At 37.3% G+C, this 16,291-nt stretch overlaps 1 protein-coding gene across 1 annotated transcript; it reads left to right on the top strand.

Annotated features, from left to right (window-relative positions):
• Positions 1–5,047: 5,047 nt before the first annotated feature.
• LOC131332072 (uncharacterized) lies at positions 5,048–15,065 on the top strand. Its single transcript, XM_058366129.1, has 12 exons — positions 5,048–5,432; positions 6,626–6,710; positions 7,483–7,534; positions 7,618–7,638; positions 7,732–7,785; positions 8,421–8,471; positions 10,279–10,341; positions 11,249–11,314; positions 11,492–11,530; positions 13,558–13,680; positions 13,824–13,916; positions 14,498–15,065. The coding sequence occupies exons 1-12, from the start codon at positions 5,153–5,155 to the stop codon at positions 14,840–14,842; spliced, it is 1,272 nt and encodes a 423-aa protein (XP_058222112.1). The 5' UTR covers positions 5,048–5,152; the 3' UTR covers positions 14,843–15,065.
• The last annotated feature ends 1,226 nt before the right edge of the window (positions 15,066–16,291 follow it).

Here is a 16,291-nt window from a genome sequence, read left to right as displayed (position 1 = left end):
CCTAACAAATGCCACCAATACAAAAATTCATCATATTTCACAAATATATCATGTTTTGTGTTTATGGTAAATGGCAATTAGACAACCAATTAATGAGTAATTTCTACCAATGTTCCATGCATTATCATGAGATATTTCTACACAAAATCATGCACGTACTAAAATCGACCATACTTATCATGAGATATTTTTTGAAAATCAATCATGTATTCGAATCGATCATATTTTTCATGGATTATTTCTGCAAAATGACCATGAATCATGTTTCAAAACATGAATTATTTCAAATTGATCACGTTTTTTATGGATTATTCTTGTAGAATAATCCATGAAAATACCCAACTACAATTAACCCATTTCTATGAAAAGCGAAAAAAACATGACTTGATAGCACTTGGATCATAGATCCCTTTAAACAAGAGAAACAACAAAGTGATACTAAAAGAAAAAAGGAAAACTTAAGGAACTCCCCTAAAAGGAGGGAGCAATGGGCCGTCATCTGAAACTTAGGGAGCAGTGGGAATGCTCGCCGATCTCAAACTCCACTGCCGCATTCACTCGCTGATCTCCAATCGACCAGAAAGTACCATGAAGGAAGGTCTCTGAACCAAAGGAAGATCATAATATGTATTCATCTCCGAACCAACAAGGAAGATCTCTCACCGCTACACGTGTTCAAATAATTTTGACGCCGCTGCCATTCGAGATGGACGTCGATCTAATGAAGATCAACGTCGTGCAATAGAAATGCCGTTTGAGATCAATCTGGTTCGACAACGACTGGCGAATGACTAATTGTAGTGGCTGAAAATCAACGACGGAGGGGATTGAAGGGGCTGCAGTGGCTAGGGTTTAGAAAAAGAGACTAGATCGATCTTGAGAGAAGACAGAGGAGATCAAGAGTGTGGATTTTTGTCAAATTTTTGGAAGGGGTTCTTTTTCTTTTTCTTTTTCTGAAATGGTTCAATTTGGGAAATGAAGTAATATATGGAAGCCGTGATACCCGGGATCATGCCACCAACCTTTTTTTTTGGGTTATCCAATAAAATTATAAACTAAAAAAAACAAGGTCAAATATAAATGAATGATGTTTTGGGGCTTTTTAAAAGTCAAGATGAGAACATAAATATTCAAACCAACAAGAGGGGACATAAGTATCCATAGGGTACAGAACTCTCCTATTTAAGTAGCCCAAAAAACATACATATGAACGAACGGATGTGTTCCTAATTATTTTCAAATTTTCTATATATATGTATAAAACGAATGTGTCACTCATTATATTATCTTCAAATTTTTATTAGTTTGAGTAGTTGACGAGATATTATTGACGTATATTGACAACACTTGTAAACTTCCTTTTATGCAGATGTATAATTTTATCCAATCGTGGTATTGTTCTATTTTATCAAGATTATTCCATTAACACCTGCCAAGATATTGAGATGGAAACTCCGGAAAGTGAAAATTTGTAGGTAGTCATTATCTACTACTTATGCAGCTCATACCAGATTTAACTTTCAATCATCGTCGTCGTTGATTTAGAGGGCTTGGTTTTTAGTCAATTCCAAAAACAAAAAATAACTAAAGGGTTTGCCCCCAAGATAAAATAAAAGGCAATGTAAATGACACGGATAAAATAATTTAATCGTTGATTAAAAGCGAAGGTAAATGACACACAGATAAAATAATTTAATCGTTGATTAAAAGCTAATGTAAATGACACATAGATCTGCTCCATTGAGGTTTGAAAAGCAACTCAAAGTGTCCAAGAAAACATGATGTAAAAGTGTCGTATTCCCAAGGTCCCATTTGTTAACCCTTTTAGCCCTTACAATTGGATTACGAATCCTAAAGGACTACTAATATTTTGTTTGGTAACCAAAAATGAGTTTGGACTATGAATCCAATGGACTAGCAAGCCGGGGATTAGGGGGTATTAGGAATATCCTGAGGGAGATTGCATTAATAATCTAAATTCAACTCATTCTCATTACCAATTCCTTCTCATTATCAATTCATTCTCTCAATTCAATCCCATCATCCAATCTCACCTCAAACAAGCATGATATTAATAACCTCATCATCTAATCTCATTTCAAACAAACATACTCATTATTAATCCATTCTCATTACCAATCCCTTCTCATTATGAATTCATATCCTAATATTATCTCCTTATGAATTTCATCCATATATCACTGTTGTCAAACAAAGCCAAAATGTTTACTTTGATCCATTGCTATTCAAGTACTCGTCCAAACATGAATTGATTAGATTGCGGAAATCCAATAGCTTCATCCTCCAAGGATGTTTAAGACCCATCATTTCGATTTTCAGCCCATAGACATCCCATCATATCACTAACTTTGAGAAGAGATAAAAAAATCATCACAAACCTTCTCCGTTGCGAATGAATATCAGCATATCCATATGCAACGGAAATATAAGAAAACGATGCTAATAATGCACCAAAGCAGGAAAGAATCATTCCAAGTTTCTAAGCGAATAGAAACACGATTGTTTCACATCCTTTGTGTTCATTTTTCGAGTGTACTTATGAAAATTCTACAACTACTTGAACTACCTCTGCAATGTTTCACCTTCCTCACAGCTTGCTTATTCTTCTTGACTAAAAGAATCTAAAGAGTAAAATTTATGACCAAAATTTTAAAAAACTAAACCAGCTCAATAACGACAAAAATAAATCAAAGTAGACAAATTCTTTTTGACTCTTTTTGTCATTTTTAACTTTTTCAAGGCTGAACTATTCTTTGTTTAAATTTTGTATTAATCTCTTCGAGACAAATTTGAAATATTTAATGTTTTGACTAAAAACTTATAAAAAAATTCACTAACAACAAAACTAACTAGACAAAGAGTTAGTAATATAGTAAGATCAGTTTTTTTTGGCCAATGATATTAGCACTCAAAAAATTAATGCACGCACTCCAAAATCAGTGTAATTTCAAAACTACTTTCCTTTGTTTTTTAAAGTGCCTGCATTAATTTTTAAAGTGTCAATATCATTTTTCTTTTTTTCTCTCAGCAAAAGAAATTTATTAATCTTTATAAAGGATTACAAAGATTAAACGAATTAAAGATATACCGGCAAGAAGTCATCCAAGATCGAAAAAAAGGCAAGACGCCAATCAAAACACACCAAAAAGACATCACAATCAAAACACCTAACAAAAACCCAAAGAGACAGCACACCAAAGACCTAACTATCCCGAAGACGTGTAACCAAAGGAAGAGTCCAGAGAGAGAGAGTCTGGGGTGGGTTTCCACCCCCCACCCCTCCGCCTCCCCCCTTCTCTACTTCCCCCTCATTTTTCCCCTCTTTTGATCTCTTCATTTCTCTTCCTCTTTCAGTCGCCCACCACCCAAACTCCCTCTTATTCTCTCCTCAACTCTCCTAGTCCATGGTTGCAAGGTGGTTGAGACTTTCTCCTTAGAAAGATGTGATCTCCCACTCTCCCCGTCATTTTTGGAATCAGGAGCCAGATCTAGAGTTCTAGATCTAGTTTCTTAGAACCAGTTCAATGGCGACGGTGACAGCATCTGCAGCGACTTCAGCCTTTAGTTTGTGGCAGGAACGAGCTCAAGTTGGTGCGACAAGTCCATCCAAGAGAGTTTGCTTTGTGTCCATACCTGGTCACTCCAGTATTGGCTACTCCAACCCCTTCACGAATGTAATCAACGGGTCCGACTCTAGCGTCTCGGTTCCAGGTGGCTTTTCTTTTTCTTTTTTTTTGTTTTGTTTGTTGTATTTTGTTTTTGTTTGTTGTTTTTTCTATTTTCTATTTTCTATTTTCGAACTGGTAGTGTCCGCTGTTATTATATTGTGTTTTTTATATATAATATCTGGGATGATCTTGTTTGTTGAAAAGCTATCCTGAAGACCAAAAAATAAACCCCCAGCAGCCAAACCAAATCAACCAGAAAAAGAATCCGAACAAATCGAAAAGCCAAAAATCAAAACACCAAAAACGTAAGCAAAACCCGAAAAGCAACCAAACGGAACTTAGAACTCCGATGAAAGGGAAAAATTTGTCTTCCATGTCCGAAATTTCTCCCTCTTCTCGCTCCGCAATATTCTTTAAAGCTTTCTCCCTATTACTGATATATTGTTGACACATTTCATGATATTCAAAGGTGGTCATCAAAGTATTATTTGTAAAATGTGCTCCCTTTGTATCAAAAATGAGATTGATATCGCTTTTGACTTTTGAGGTTTGAGAGACGATGCACATACATATGAACGAACGGATGTGTTCCGAATTAATTAATTTCAGTTTTTCTATATGTACAAAAGGATGTGTTACTAATTAATACTATTATCTTCAAATTTTTACTAGTTTGAGTAGCTGACGAGGCTATTATTGACGTATATTGACAAAACTTGTAAACTTCCTTTTATATAGATGTATAATTTTATCCAATCGGGGTATTGTTCCATTTTTCAAAATATATTCCATTACTACCTGCTAAGAAATTGAGATGGTGACTCCTGAAAGTGAAAATTTGTAGGTAAAACTTTTTATGCAGCTCATACCGGATTTTACTTTGATTTAGTCAAATCTTTAAAAAAAAAAAAACAACTAAAGGCTTTTGCCCCCAAGATAAAATAAAAGCCAATGTAAACGACACGTACACGGATAAAATAATTTAATCAATGATTAAAAGCTAATGTAAATGAGACACAAAGTTGTCCCAAGGGAGTTTGAAAAAACAACTAAAGGGTTTGCCCATAAAAGGCTACAAGTTTGACTCATCGTTAAAATATTTCTAATGTAAATGTTACAATATTTCTAGGTTTTAATCTTGGCATGTTAAGGTTGTGTTTTAGACATAATCAATGATACAATCTTAATGAAAGCTTGGTTCTTGCTAATACACTTTTTTTTAACAAACTTCAGGGCTTCGGATTAATTAGTCGAAGTTCGCGCGTAAGCTGGTCGGAATACATGATCGCAAAAAAAAAAAAGCAATTATTCACCCACTTCCAAAATTGTTCTCCCAAACAAAAGTTGTGAATCACAACTTTATGATCCACCTAATCAAATTCACCATTTTCATATAATAAAAAAGTATCCAAGGACACCAAGGTAGCTTCCTCTCATAAGAAAGAAAACACGAGTAACGAAGGATGATGAAGAAGGAAGCATATTCTATTTCTATTTCTACACTACACCTACGCGGGTTATTAAACTCGTCCGACCCCGTCCCTCCCTCTTCAGTCTTCCCCCCTCAGAAGTTCTTGGAGAGGAGAGGTGGACGCACGAAGTTTAAAAAAAAAAAAAAAGCCCTAATTTCTGCAACCTCCATGGCTCCTCATTCCTCGTCACCTTCAACAATCATCTCCACGCTCCTCATCGCCGTCACTTTCGTCCCGATTTCATCCTCCCTCCCTTTCATTGTGCTCCACGGTAATCTATTTCAACATTTACTCGTCTATATTCACTCAATATCCATGTATTTATTCAGTTAACTTGATATTTTCGATAAGCTAATAGGTTAGAAGGTCGTGTTCTGCATTCCGACGTTAGATTGTGGCGTTTGGTTGCTACTGCTGATGATCGTGCAGTCGGGTTATCGAAGGAGTATGATGTGATTTCTTGGAATATAAGCTCTGCCGTATTGAATATGCGTTTGAGTTTGACTTGTGAAAACTAGGTGCCTTGAATCTGGATAGCCGTTTTCAGTTAGTGGTGTAAGGATATGTAGACTTATATTGGGGTAAACTGATTGCTATAGGTAGTGCAAGGTCATCAATGTGAATCTGGGAATTCGCTTGACATGGTCACAAGATGTTATTGTGACTTGTGCTAATTGAAGGATTAAGACATATAGCAACCCCACAGACACACACAGTGGGTACGTGCGTGGGTGTGTGTGTGTGTGTGTGTGTGTGTGTGTGTGAGAGAGAGAGAGAGAGAGAGAGAGAGAGAGAGAGAGAGAGAGAGAGAGAGAGAGAGGTTATTTTCTCTCCTATATGGTGTGAAATCACCACTAAGCCAAGGGATGAAGAGATCTTTGGTACATGAACTTGCCTTTTGTCTGATGGTTCAAAGGGTCTTGAATGGAGACTGTCTTTTCTAGGTAAACTGGAGACTCTGTTTCCATATAATTTCAGGATTATAGATGTGACACCACACTTCCCCACGGCACCTGCCATTTCATTCTGTCTGAAAATGCATCCTTGTATATTTCCCTTGAAAGTCTCATTGTCTTCAACATTTTCCTCTGCTCTTCTATTTGTTTCAGGGTTGTTCTAGTTTGTTGTCATTTATCCTATGTTGTGCGGCTTAGCAGATCTTGTAACTAACAGAACAGTATGTGTGTGTGTGTGTGTGTGTGAGAGAGAGAGAGAGAGAGAGAGAGAGAGAGAGAGAGAGAGAGAGAGAGAGAGAGAGAGAGAGAGAGAGACTCACTGTTATCTACGTAGGAATAGTAGTGGAGAGAGGTTAGTGCCATGATGTGTTTTTCGTTCTGTTTGGATTGTATATGCAAAAGAAGATTGTATTTGGTTACATTTATTGAGTTTTGCTGATTGCAGAATATTAAGCTTTTTCCTTTCATTTTTCACTCTTTTTAATGATAATTTATTTTCTCTAAGCAGGAATTGGAGATCAATGCACCAATCGAGGAATTAAACACTTCATAGAGCAATTGAGCAACTGGTCAAAATCTGATGGATATTGCATGTATGACTTGGTTCTAGTTCACCCCATAAATAAGCCTGGTTGTGATTGCTCACGGATAATTTTTGAAATTACATTTAGCAGCTAAATTTTAGTATCCAAACCGGTGGCAATTGTAGTGGTATGCACTCATGTTAATATGGGATTATTTGATTTGAAGTGGTTGAATGCATACTGGTGAGAAGATTCCACAGTTATGTGTTGCTTATAGAATCCTTTAGTCAGAGAAAACTACACATTTGCCAGTACTTACGATGGACAAATTCATATCTTTACTTCTCAGAAAATAGATTGATGCTCTGCTCTTTTCTTACTTGCTTGGTTGATAGGTGGGAAATAGTAGAGACTTCTGTTTTGCTAAGAATGGGCCTTGCCATTCCCTGGAGTGTTACTGTGGTGTGCGACTAGATTGATTTGTCACTTGGTTCATGCTCTGTTTGACCTTCTCTTTACCTTTTGAATCCCATTTACCTTGAACATTCATAAATTTTGCATTTTAGACAGCTTTAAACTTGGTAAATGATTCGGGAAATCTATGGTGCTCAAGTTTTTTTTGGAACCACAACTGGGATATGATGATGCGCATATATTTCGTTCTCAATACTAACGGCCATCCTAGCTTTGTTTTCAATTTCTCTGCTGGATGCTTCAGATGAATTTCTCTGTTTATTTGAACATCAGGGAAATAACTCATGTCTAAGCTGAACTGTGTTCTCTGTGTATCCTGTAAAGTTTGCTAAATCACTGATGTCCTTAGATTATTCCCCTAATGTAGAGAAATTGGAGATGGCTCATGGGACTCCTGGTTTATGCCTCTACAGGATCAGGTAGGGCAAATCTGATAATTATCTGGCTCTCACTTGTCATCTTAACATGTTATTCTAAGTGTGAACTGTGCCTATGTTTGCAGGCTGAAGAAGTTTGTGACAAGGTTGTGAATCTTCATGGCCACATTCGTATATTCAGTTATCCAGTTTTTCAAGTTTAATTTTCCCGAGTGACTACTTTATGATTAAATCCACAGGTGAAGAAAATGAAAGAACTCAGGGATGGCTACAACATAGTTGGTCTTTCCCAGGTGATCAATGATGAGATATTCACTTTGTTTGGTTTTGAGTTTTGAGAAAAAAATATTGATGTAATGAGTGGTAATGAGTGGAGAGAGATAGACAGAGAAACTTATTGAGAACTAGGCAGAGTAAAAATTTTCCTCAAAACTTGTAAAAGAACTAAGTGTTATTTTCCAATTGTCGTGCAACATGCACCTTGGTAATGCTATTCCTATGCTAGTCAGGAGAATGCTTTGGTGGCTAGTGCAATATATTTTAGGCATTTGCTGTTCTGATATCTACAGGATTGAACATGAACAGTTTGACTGAGGGAGATGGCATTGGTCGACTTCTATTTATGATGAATAGTTCAAACCAGAAACGGCTATTACCTTTCATGGTCTAGCGGATTAAAACGATTAACGAATGTTTGGTTATTTTTGATCTTTCAAGTTTTAGGTGCCATTGCTGTGCTTGTGTGCTTATGTTGTGGCTCAATGCAAGGTTTTCGGCAGATGAGAGGAATAAAACCAAATAGCTTTTCTCAATCTGTCATTCCTTTCGTGTCTACAATTAACCACCGTCTTTCACTTTGTTTACGACTTTCCATGTGGTTTTGACTAACCTCAGAGATGCTCACATTCTGAACTTTTTCTTTGGACAGGGTAATGTAATAGGCCGAGGTGTAGTAGAGTTTTGTGAAGGAGGGCCCCCTGTAAGAACCAGCTTAATTACTGTTTGCTACTTCACCGATTTCTCAATAGCATTGTAACTGTTCAGATGGTTCTCCACAATGAATTTGAGCTTGTAATTGTATGAGTTATGAGCTTCTGTGAATGCTCATCAATTCATTAGTTAGCATATGACTGTAGTTGGGGTTCAAGCGGCATCATGGATGTGGTCGAGTTCTTAATGCTAATTAGCTGGTGACTTTGATTGGACATGTTAACTGATGAATTGATGAGCATGCACAGAAGCAATTGCATAAGCAACTGTGCTATACGCACAGATTTTTCAAAACAGACAGTCCTGTACAGATGAAATTTGGACCCATTTTGGGTTTCAAAAAAATAATCGGAGCCGTTCATTTTGTTCAAAACATGTTGTTTAAGGTCTCCATAAAAAATCAGCTCATTTGAATGTCGGTAAGGGGGTTTACGAAACATCCAACTTTGCTTCAGAAAACAGGCTTTGCTTCAGAAAACAGGCAAAGTTGGATGCTTCGTAAACCCTCTTATCGATATCCAAATGAGCTGATTTTTTACGAGGACCTTAAACAAGATGTTTTGAACAAAATGAGCGGCTCCGATCATCTTTGTGAGACCCAAAACGGGTCCAAATTCCATCTGTGCAGGCTGTCTGTGTTGAAAAATCTGTGTCGGTATAATTACTGTTGCACAAGTCCGTTAACTGGCACTTTGTTTAGTATCTATTTCCCTATGTATCTGCCCCATTCTGAGGCAAGCATTTTATTAAATCTGATGGAAAACTGGACAATGAAGACAACTTCTAGTGCCATGACACTGCAGGCCTAAGTTTGTGCTCTATCAGGGGTTGGTGTAACAATATATGGGAGGATGACAAGACAACTATCTATTGTTGGGACTTGGGGTAATCTTCTTGGAAATGGGGGGGGTGGGGGGGTGTGTGGGGGAGATAAAACTTCGCACACTGCACACCCGTGCATCTGAAGCATCTTTTTGTTTATCTAAGGTGTTAATTTATAATGTTAATATCTGAAGCAGCATTAAATAGTATTTGAGCATTTCAAATTATAGTTGACGCTGAAAGTTGGCACAAGTGGTGTAAGGTCTTTGGAGAAATAGATTTGGCAGCATTGGAAAATAAAAATGGATGGACAATACCACAAGTTCGCTTCAACCTACAATTTTCCTTGTTATTTCCTTCTGTATCCTGATCCTTGCAGTCAATAATCTTATTCCATCTCTTTCTCACCTGGTCCCAAGTAGCTGCACAATTGTGATGTGTGTGCATATCCCCCATATTCCTTTTCGAAATGTTGCAATCTAAATTGCAAGTCCAATGGACACTAGAAGCCCCTTACTTCTGCGTCTGACCTTTTTTGCAAGTCATTGTGCCTATGCTGAAAGTACAGTGAAGGAGGGGGCAACCAGCTTTTTCTTCTGCTGTATTTGGATTTCTGGATGAAAAAGGAAAGATGAGGGAAATATTGGGCTTATTTGTTCTTCTCCCTCCACAAATCCTAGGTCCAAAGACGAGCCTTGATGTCTTCCTGATGTTCTCTTTCAAAACTCTTTCTCCTCTATTTAGGCATAGGTTTTTTGTTTTTTTCTTTTTTTGTCTTTCTTCTTCTCCAATTAGATTTTAATATCTGGATCTAGCAAATAAGCACATTTCTACTTGTTGCTTTCAAGAGTTCCATTACGGTCACTGCAACTTCTCATTCTGCGTTTACAATATATTGTTTGCTAATGTTTGAAGTATCTTATTTCCTGAACTTCATAATCTTTGACAGTCATTTTTCTACCTTCTATTGACAGGTCAAGAATTTTGTCTCATTAGGAGGACCTCACGCTGGAACCGCTTCTGTTCCTCTTTGTGGTGTAAGTGTTGCTATAATCTCTTTACCATCATAACTCATGCTCAAAGAATTTAAAACCAATTTGGTATGTGATCTACGGAGACGGTGTGGGACAAGGTTGGAGAGAAAAATAAAGTGGCAGTTTATTGTGATTAATGGATTTTATCATTATAGTACAAGTAGAGGATGCATGTTGTGATTGTTCACCTTTTTTAGTGACAACTAGATGGGTAAAACATTTCATTTAGCGATTTAGGTGTCACAGTTGCAAAGGTGTTTATGTTCTTTGAACTTGTGCAGAATGGAGAAGAAACTCAAATGCTTCTCACTTTTATAGATAGGTAATAGCTAAGTGCAGCATAGCTCCATTCTGGCATGGACAATGCTAGATTCCATTCTGGCCAATCAAAGAAGAAAATGCTAGATTCCACTACCAACTCTTTCTATGAATGCTCCATTTTAAGTTTCTTAGTGTACTCCCAGTAACTAGTTTCCTATACCACTAATCACGTTTCCCTTTCAACCAAGTGCATACATAGTCCAAATAGTACGTCAGTCTTCTCTTTGCTTTTTCTTCCTTGAAACCTGTTTTGCAAGTCATGCTCTTTTGATTTACTTTTTCTGTGATATTAGAAGTACTTATAGAATTTCTATTTTCTCTACCTCCTCCATTTTACCTATCAATGGTCTGATGATTGCCTTCGCATGTTAAATCTGAAACTCCTTAACACTTGGTACAGTAAAACTGAAGTAAGATGATTCAACTCTTCTACTAGGTCAGTTGCCTGGGCAACTGGCTCAGCTTTAGGCTAGTCCTATCCACTGGAATGATGTCTGGGTTTTCTCAATCACATACTATTCTTTTTCAGCTAAATGTTGTATAGGTTACAAAAATTCTTGATTTAAGTCTACTTTGTTTGTTTGTGCAGTCTGGCCTCTTTTGCATTTTGGTTGATAACCTAATCAAATCAGAGATCTACAGTGACTATATCCAAGTAAAGATCTCTCCTCGAACTTAATAAGAGTTATTAGTTGGAAGTTTTCTTTACATGGGAAGTCTTGAAGAGCAAATTTTTTGTATGCTTCTTTTCATATAGTTACTTTAAGCATTATTTTGTTACCTTTATGAGGCTTGACATACTGGATTTTACTTTGTGGATTGCAATTTGCAGGCTCACTTGGCACCCAGTGGTTATCTCAAACTACCAAATGTGAGTAAACTTTACGCAGATAGTATGTGCACCGCCCTTTTTTTGAGGATCTAATGCTGTGTTCTCAACACCAGCTTATTGTTTCATTACAAAAGTAGAGGCTTAAAAGCATTGAACCCATTTTCCATGCATCTGGCTCATTTTCTTTCTAAGATTTGAACTTCAGGATTTGATTGTTGAACAAGTGCTATCTATAAGATAATGCTGCTAGTAGTATAGTCCTTGGCAAACAAGTGCTATGAATAAGATAATGCTGCGAAAAGCTTCAGGATTTGATTCAAAGAATCACCCAATTTTTCATGCCTTGTATGTATTTTATTTTGACCGTTGATATGCTGAAATCTTCGGGTTTTGATTACAGAACAAATGATTAGAATGAAATAGTGTTGCTAAATAAAGAATTAGTCTCCATTCAAACCATGAGGCTCTCAAGCAAAACAATGGTCAAACAATGAACACAAGTAATCAAAAACTGGGTCAAATTGTTCAAGCATACACTTTTCTCATCAAGCACAATGTTGATATTGAGGATAAAAATACATTTCGGCGACAGAGAGTCCTGCACATCTGCTACTGCCAATAAATGTTGTGAATATTGAAGAAATGAAGAAAGAGCATGTGTATTTTAGCACTGTACATGCTTGTAATCCGAATGTGCAAAATGGTTAACATGGCATTTATGGCTTAAAACACTGATAACGCAGACTTTGTTGCACAGATTTGTGCACAGATTTTTTGTGGGGTCCACTTTTGGGTCCCACAAATGATCCATTCATTCATTAATTTAAAAATATTTTTTTAGTGACCCCGTAAAAAATCTGCTCTATAAGATACATATAAGTGCTTGATCAAATCCTACAACTTTTCATTCATAATTTTAATCTGGAATTCGGAATGAAAAGTTATAAGATCAGATCAAGCACTTACATGTATCTTATTGAGCTGATTTTTTAATGAGTTGCTCAAAAAAAAATTCCAAATTAATGATCAGATTGCTTTTGGGTCCCAAAAAAAAATCTGTGCACATATCTGTGCAACCAAGTCTCTGTAAATAGCACGGCTCATTTCCTAATACTGTTCTTGCTTATTGAAAAAATGAAGGAAGAAGGTATAGGCCTCTTACAGAACATCATAACTCATAAGCAATGCTTGTGCATGTAGTTTTCTTTTGAGTTACCAAAAACCAAAGTCCATGTTTTAGAAGTGAATGAGAAGGAGTCAAAGGACTCAAGCGCCTACAATGCCGGATGTCATTTAACTTGTTTGGAGAAACTTGTCACACTTCACATTGTGGCCCAGTTCACATTCTGTGACTCAAAAGGGGGAGCCTACTCATCCCTGAGCTCTTCTCGTAGAAATATGCTTGGCACTTAGGGCGACTTAGTCAATAGGCCATCGGTTGGATTATCAACTAAGCAAAAGAACATCAACCAAAATCTGACAGATTGAATTTTAGTTGTGCAAGCAACAGAATTAGATATTCTTCATAACGTAGATATGGCCATCTGTGAATTCCTCATCATAGCTGGGAGTATTTTGTTGGATGTCATTATGCATTTCGATGAAGAATGTGATTTTATGGCCCTCTTGGCCGAGTGCACTCCCATTGCTGATTTGTGCAAGTGTCAGTGTTTCTTTAAACAACTTAATAGAATCTGATAGCTGAGCGACAACGGCTTGAGGATGCTAGATTATAACTGCTCATATTTTAGGGTGAATGAAACTAATATATCCGGGTAGAATTCAATAGCTCCTTCTTCCACCCTGTTTTGTGCATAAATGCTTCATTCTTATAATAATATAGCCGAGTAGATCTCAATAGCTTCTCCTTGCTGTTTTGTGTATGAAAGATTTATCATACTTGGCATTTGTGGTGGCTGGATTTAAGTGCGCATAACTAAAAACAACCTTGTTGGAATCGTGATGTTACATTTCAGTATTCTAGGTGGTAGCCAAATCCAATATATTCATCTCGTTAAAGTGCTTTCTTTGGTTGGTTGACTTCTGAATCTACTTCAATTTTCTAGAATATTCCTGCATATTTAGAGAAATGTAGATTTCTCCCAAAGCTAAACAACGAACTCCCTGATGAGAGAAATGCCACTTACAAGGAACGGTTCACTAGCTTACAGAACCTGGTGCTTATTATGGTAAGTTGGCATGGTTACATGACTTTTGAGATGATTCTTTAACTTGTGTGTATTTTTTATTTATACAATGTGCAACTTCCTTAATTTGGCTGGTGATGCACGCTCTTATTAGTTCTCCATCCTGTCTCTGCTTATATCAACAGTTTGAACATGACACTGTTCTGATTCCGAAAGAAACCGCCTGGTTTGGATATTATCCAGAGGGGGCCTTTGATCCGGTTCTGCCTCCACAACAGGTATATTCTCTACTACAAATACTTGGGGAAAGGAAACAAAGATGGAGAGGATCTTAATCTTATTAGACATAGGTGGAATGATGTCCATGGGGAAATTTTTGGTTTCAATTCACATGGACACTAGCACAGACAGTTGACAATGACCGTTAGGTGCAACCATCCCTAAAAAACCATTGCTGGACTCTCAGAGCTAGTCAATGGCAGATTGCCAACAGATTTATAGTTCGTCCCCAAGCATTGACCCTGGAAGAATTCAGTTCAGGCTTTTGGTAATGCATGATCAACTTCTTTTCATGACTAATCATATGAATGGGATTTTGAAAGATTCAAATCATTATTATTCTTCTTTGCACCTTTATTCTTCCAAAGGAGGCGAGGAAGAAACATGACTCAAGCTAGTGACAAAACAATGGCACAAGCTCGTTGCTTGAGGCAATGCCTCAAGATGTAGTCTGAGCATTCTCAGTCTTACCTATGCACGGAAGGCATAAAAACTCGCTATTCACAAATATGCAAATCATATTTTAGTATGTACAACACTTTGTATTTAGGTTTATTGTTTGCATTTTGCTCTATTACAGACTAAACTGTATTTAGAAGACTGGATTGGTTTGAAAAGCTTGGACGATGCCGGGAGGGTCAAGTACGTCAGTGTACCAGGAAATCATCTTGGAATCTCAAGCAGTAATGCCCAAAAGTACATTGTTCCTTACTTGGAGGATAATACATCAGAGAAGTACAGCCATAGAAAGTTTGGTGACTCTGGGGTTCCCCGAGTCTCACGGCATTACAAGGAAAAGCAACATATTCATCAGATATATGACAAAGAATCCGCGAAAATGGCAATCGATGGGTCATCTCACAGCTGGCCAGCATCGGTTTCGAGTTATTTTGGAGAACTACTTGGGTTTGCTGATGACAAGTGATCTCCACACTTTTGATACAGAGATGGCTACAATAAAGTTAGAACTCCACGGCCAGAATAGATTGTACAATACGTAGAAGGTTGGCCTCGCAATATAGTAGCATAATCCTGTGGCGATGTTTGTGTCATTGGATTGCTTTTCAAGCGGACAAGTATTTCAAAGGATTGTTGTTTATATCAAAAGATATTTATATTTCATGTTGTGAAGCACAAGAAAAACAAAATCTATGTCTTTATTGTGTTTCCAAGGGTTTACTCGTGCAAATGTGTTGTATGTGGAAGGACAAATCTATTTATCAGGCTTCGGGTCGAGTGTCGAAAATATAAAACCGGGTTTGAAACCTGTTGAAATTTACCATGCATACAGTTCATACGCAGATGCCTTGTCTTAGTAAAACATGAATATCTATGCTTGGAACTCCCAGTGGATTGGTGACCGTAATTGGGGAACTGCTCTGTAAACGCATCTGCTCGCTGAAAATGTTGTACTGCGGGGATTGGCACCGAAGCCAGGACAAAAAATTAAACTTGAATACATTCGAGCAAAGCAATCTTCCAAAATTTAATTTACCATCACAATATAACATGAAGCCACTTAATTGCCTGTTCTAACAGTCAAAACCAATGGATCCAGTTCTATGATGATTTTATCACTGGAAGAACCAGTTCAATTCGTGGCACTAGAACACACTCTCGACAAACTATCATTTATAAGAGTCCCGGGAACCACTCCATTTCAAAAAATAGGATACAACCCTTGCCAGATTGACCCGAACTATGCCTGCCACTCAGAAGAGGCTAAAAAACACCCTGGCCCGAATGAATTTCACATAGCCGTAAGCAGTCTCGGGTTTCGGTTTTTTCTGCTTGTGTTGACCTGTACAACATGAAGAAAGCTTTGAACGCGCATAGACTCTTTGATCATACTTGATTTTTTAAGCCTTTCTTGAACTATCACTCGCCAGATAGGATATGTCATAGTTAGCTTTACAGTGCACATAGGTAGTTTGCCCGCGTGAAGCATTTTTCTTCGGAAAATTTATATAAATGGTCCTCCTAGTTTTATCCGAGTCTCATTTTTGTCCTCTAAGTATCAATTCCAACTCTTTTGGCCTTCAAGTTTGGTTTTCGTACCAAATTGGTCCAATTGATAACTTCTGTCAAGCAAATTGGACGGAAAAAATCATATTGATGTCAGTTTAGATATTGCAGTTCGTACCAAGTTGGTCCAATTGATAAGGTCTGTTCACAATCTAATTTTTTCCGTCCAGTTTGGCTGATAGACATTATCAATTGGGCCAACTTTGTACAATAACCAAACTTGTAGATTAAAAAAGTTGCAATTGATACTTGGATGACGAAAATGAGACTCGGGTGAAACTAAGAGAACCATTTCCATAAATTTCCCTTTTTCTTCGGGACATGAGAAGAAGGATACATTCTGATGGAT

This window comes from Rhododendron vialii, chromosome 7a (genome assembly GCF_030253575.1).
Source record: "Rhododendron vialii isolate Sample 1 chromosome 7a, ASM3025357v1".
Lineage (NCBI taxonomy): Eukaryota > Viridiplantae > Streptophyta > Magnoliopsida > Ericales > Ericaceae > Rhododendron > Rhododendron vialii.
This window is presented reverse-complemented; position numbering and strand designations above follow the sequence as displayed.

Bases quoted from the DNA above. Each gene is read 5' to 3' on its own strand.
- LOC131332072 (XM_058366129.1), top strand. From the start codon at position 5,153: ATGATGAAGAAGGAAGCATATTCTATTTCTATTTCTACACTACACCTA. The intron at 7,639-7,731 runs GTTGTGAATCTT...TTAAATCCACAG, and splicing joins CTGAAGAAGTTTGTGACAAG to GTGAAGAAAATGAAAGAACT. The intron at 8,472-10,278 runs GTAAGAACCAGC...TTCTATTGACAG, and splicing joins TTTGTGAAGGAGGGCCCCCT to GTCAAGAATTTTGTCTCATT.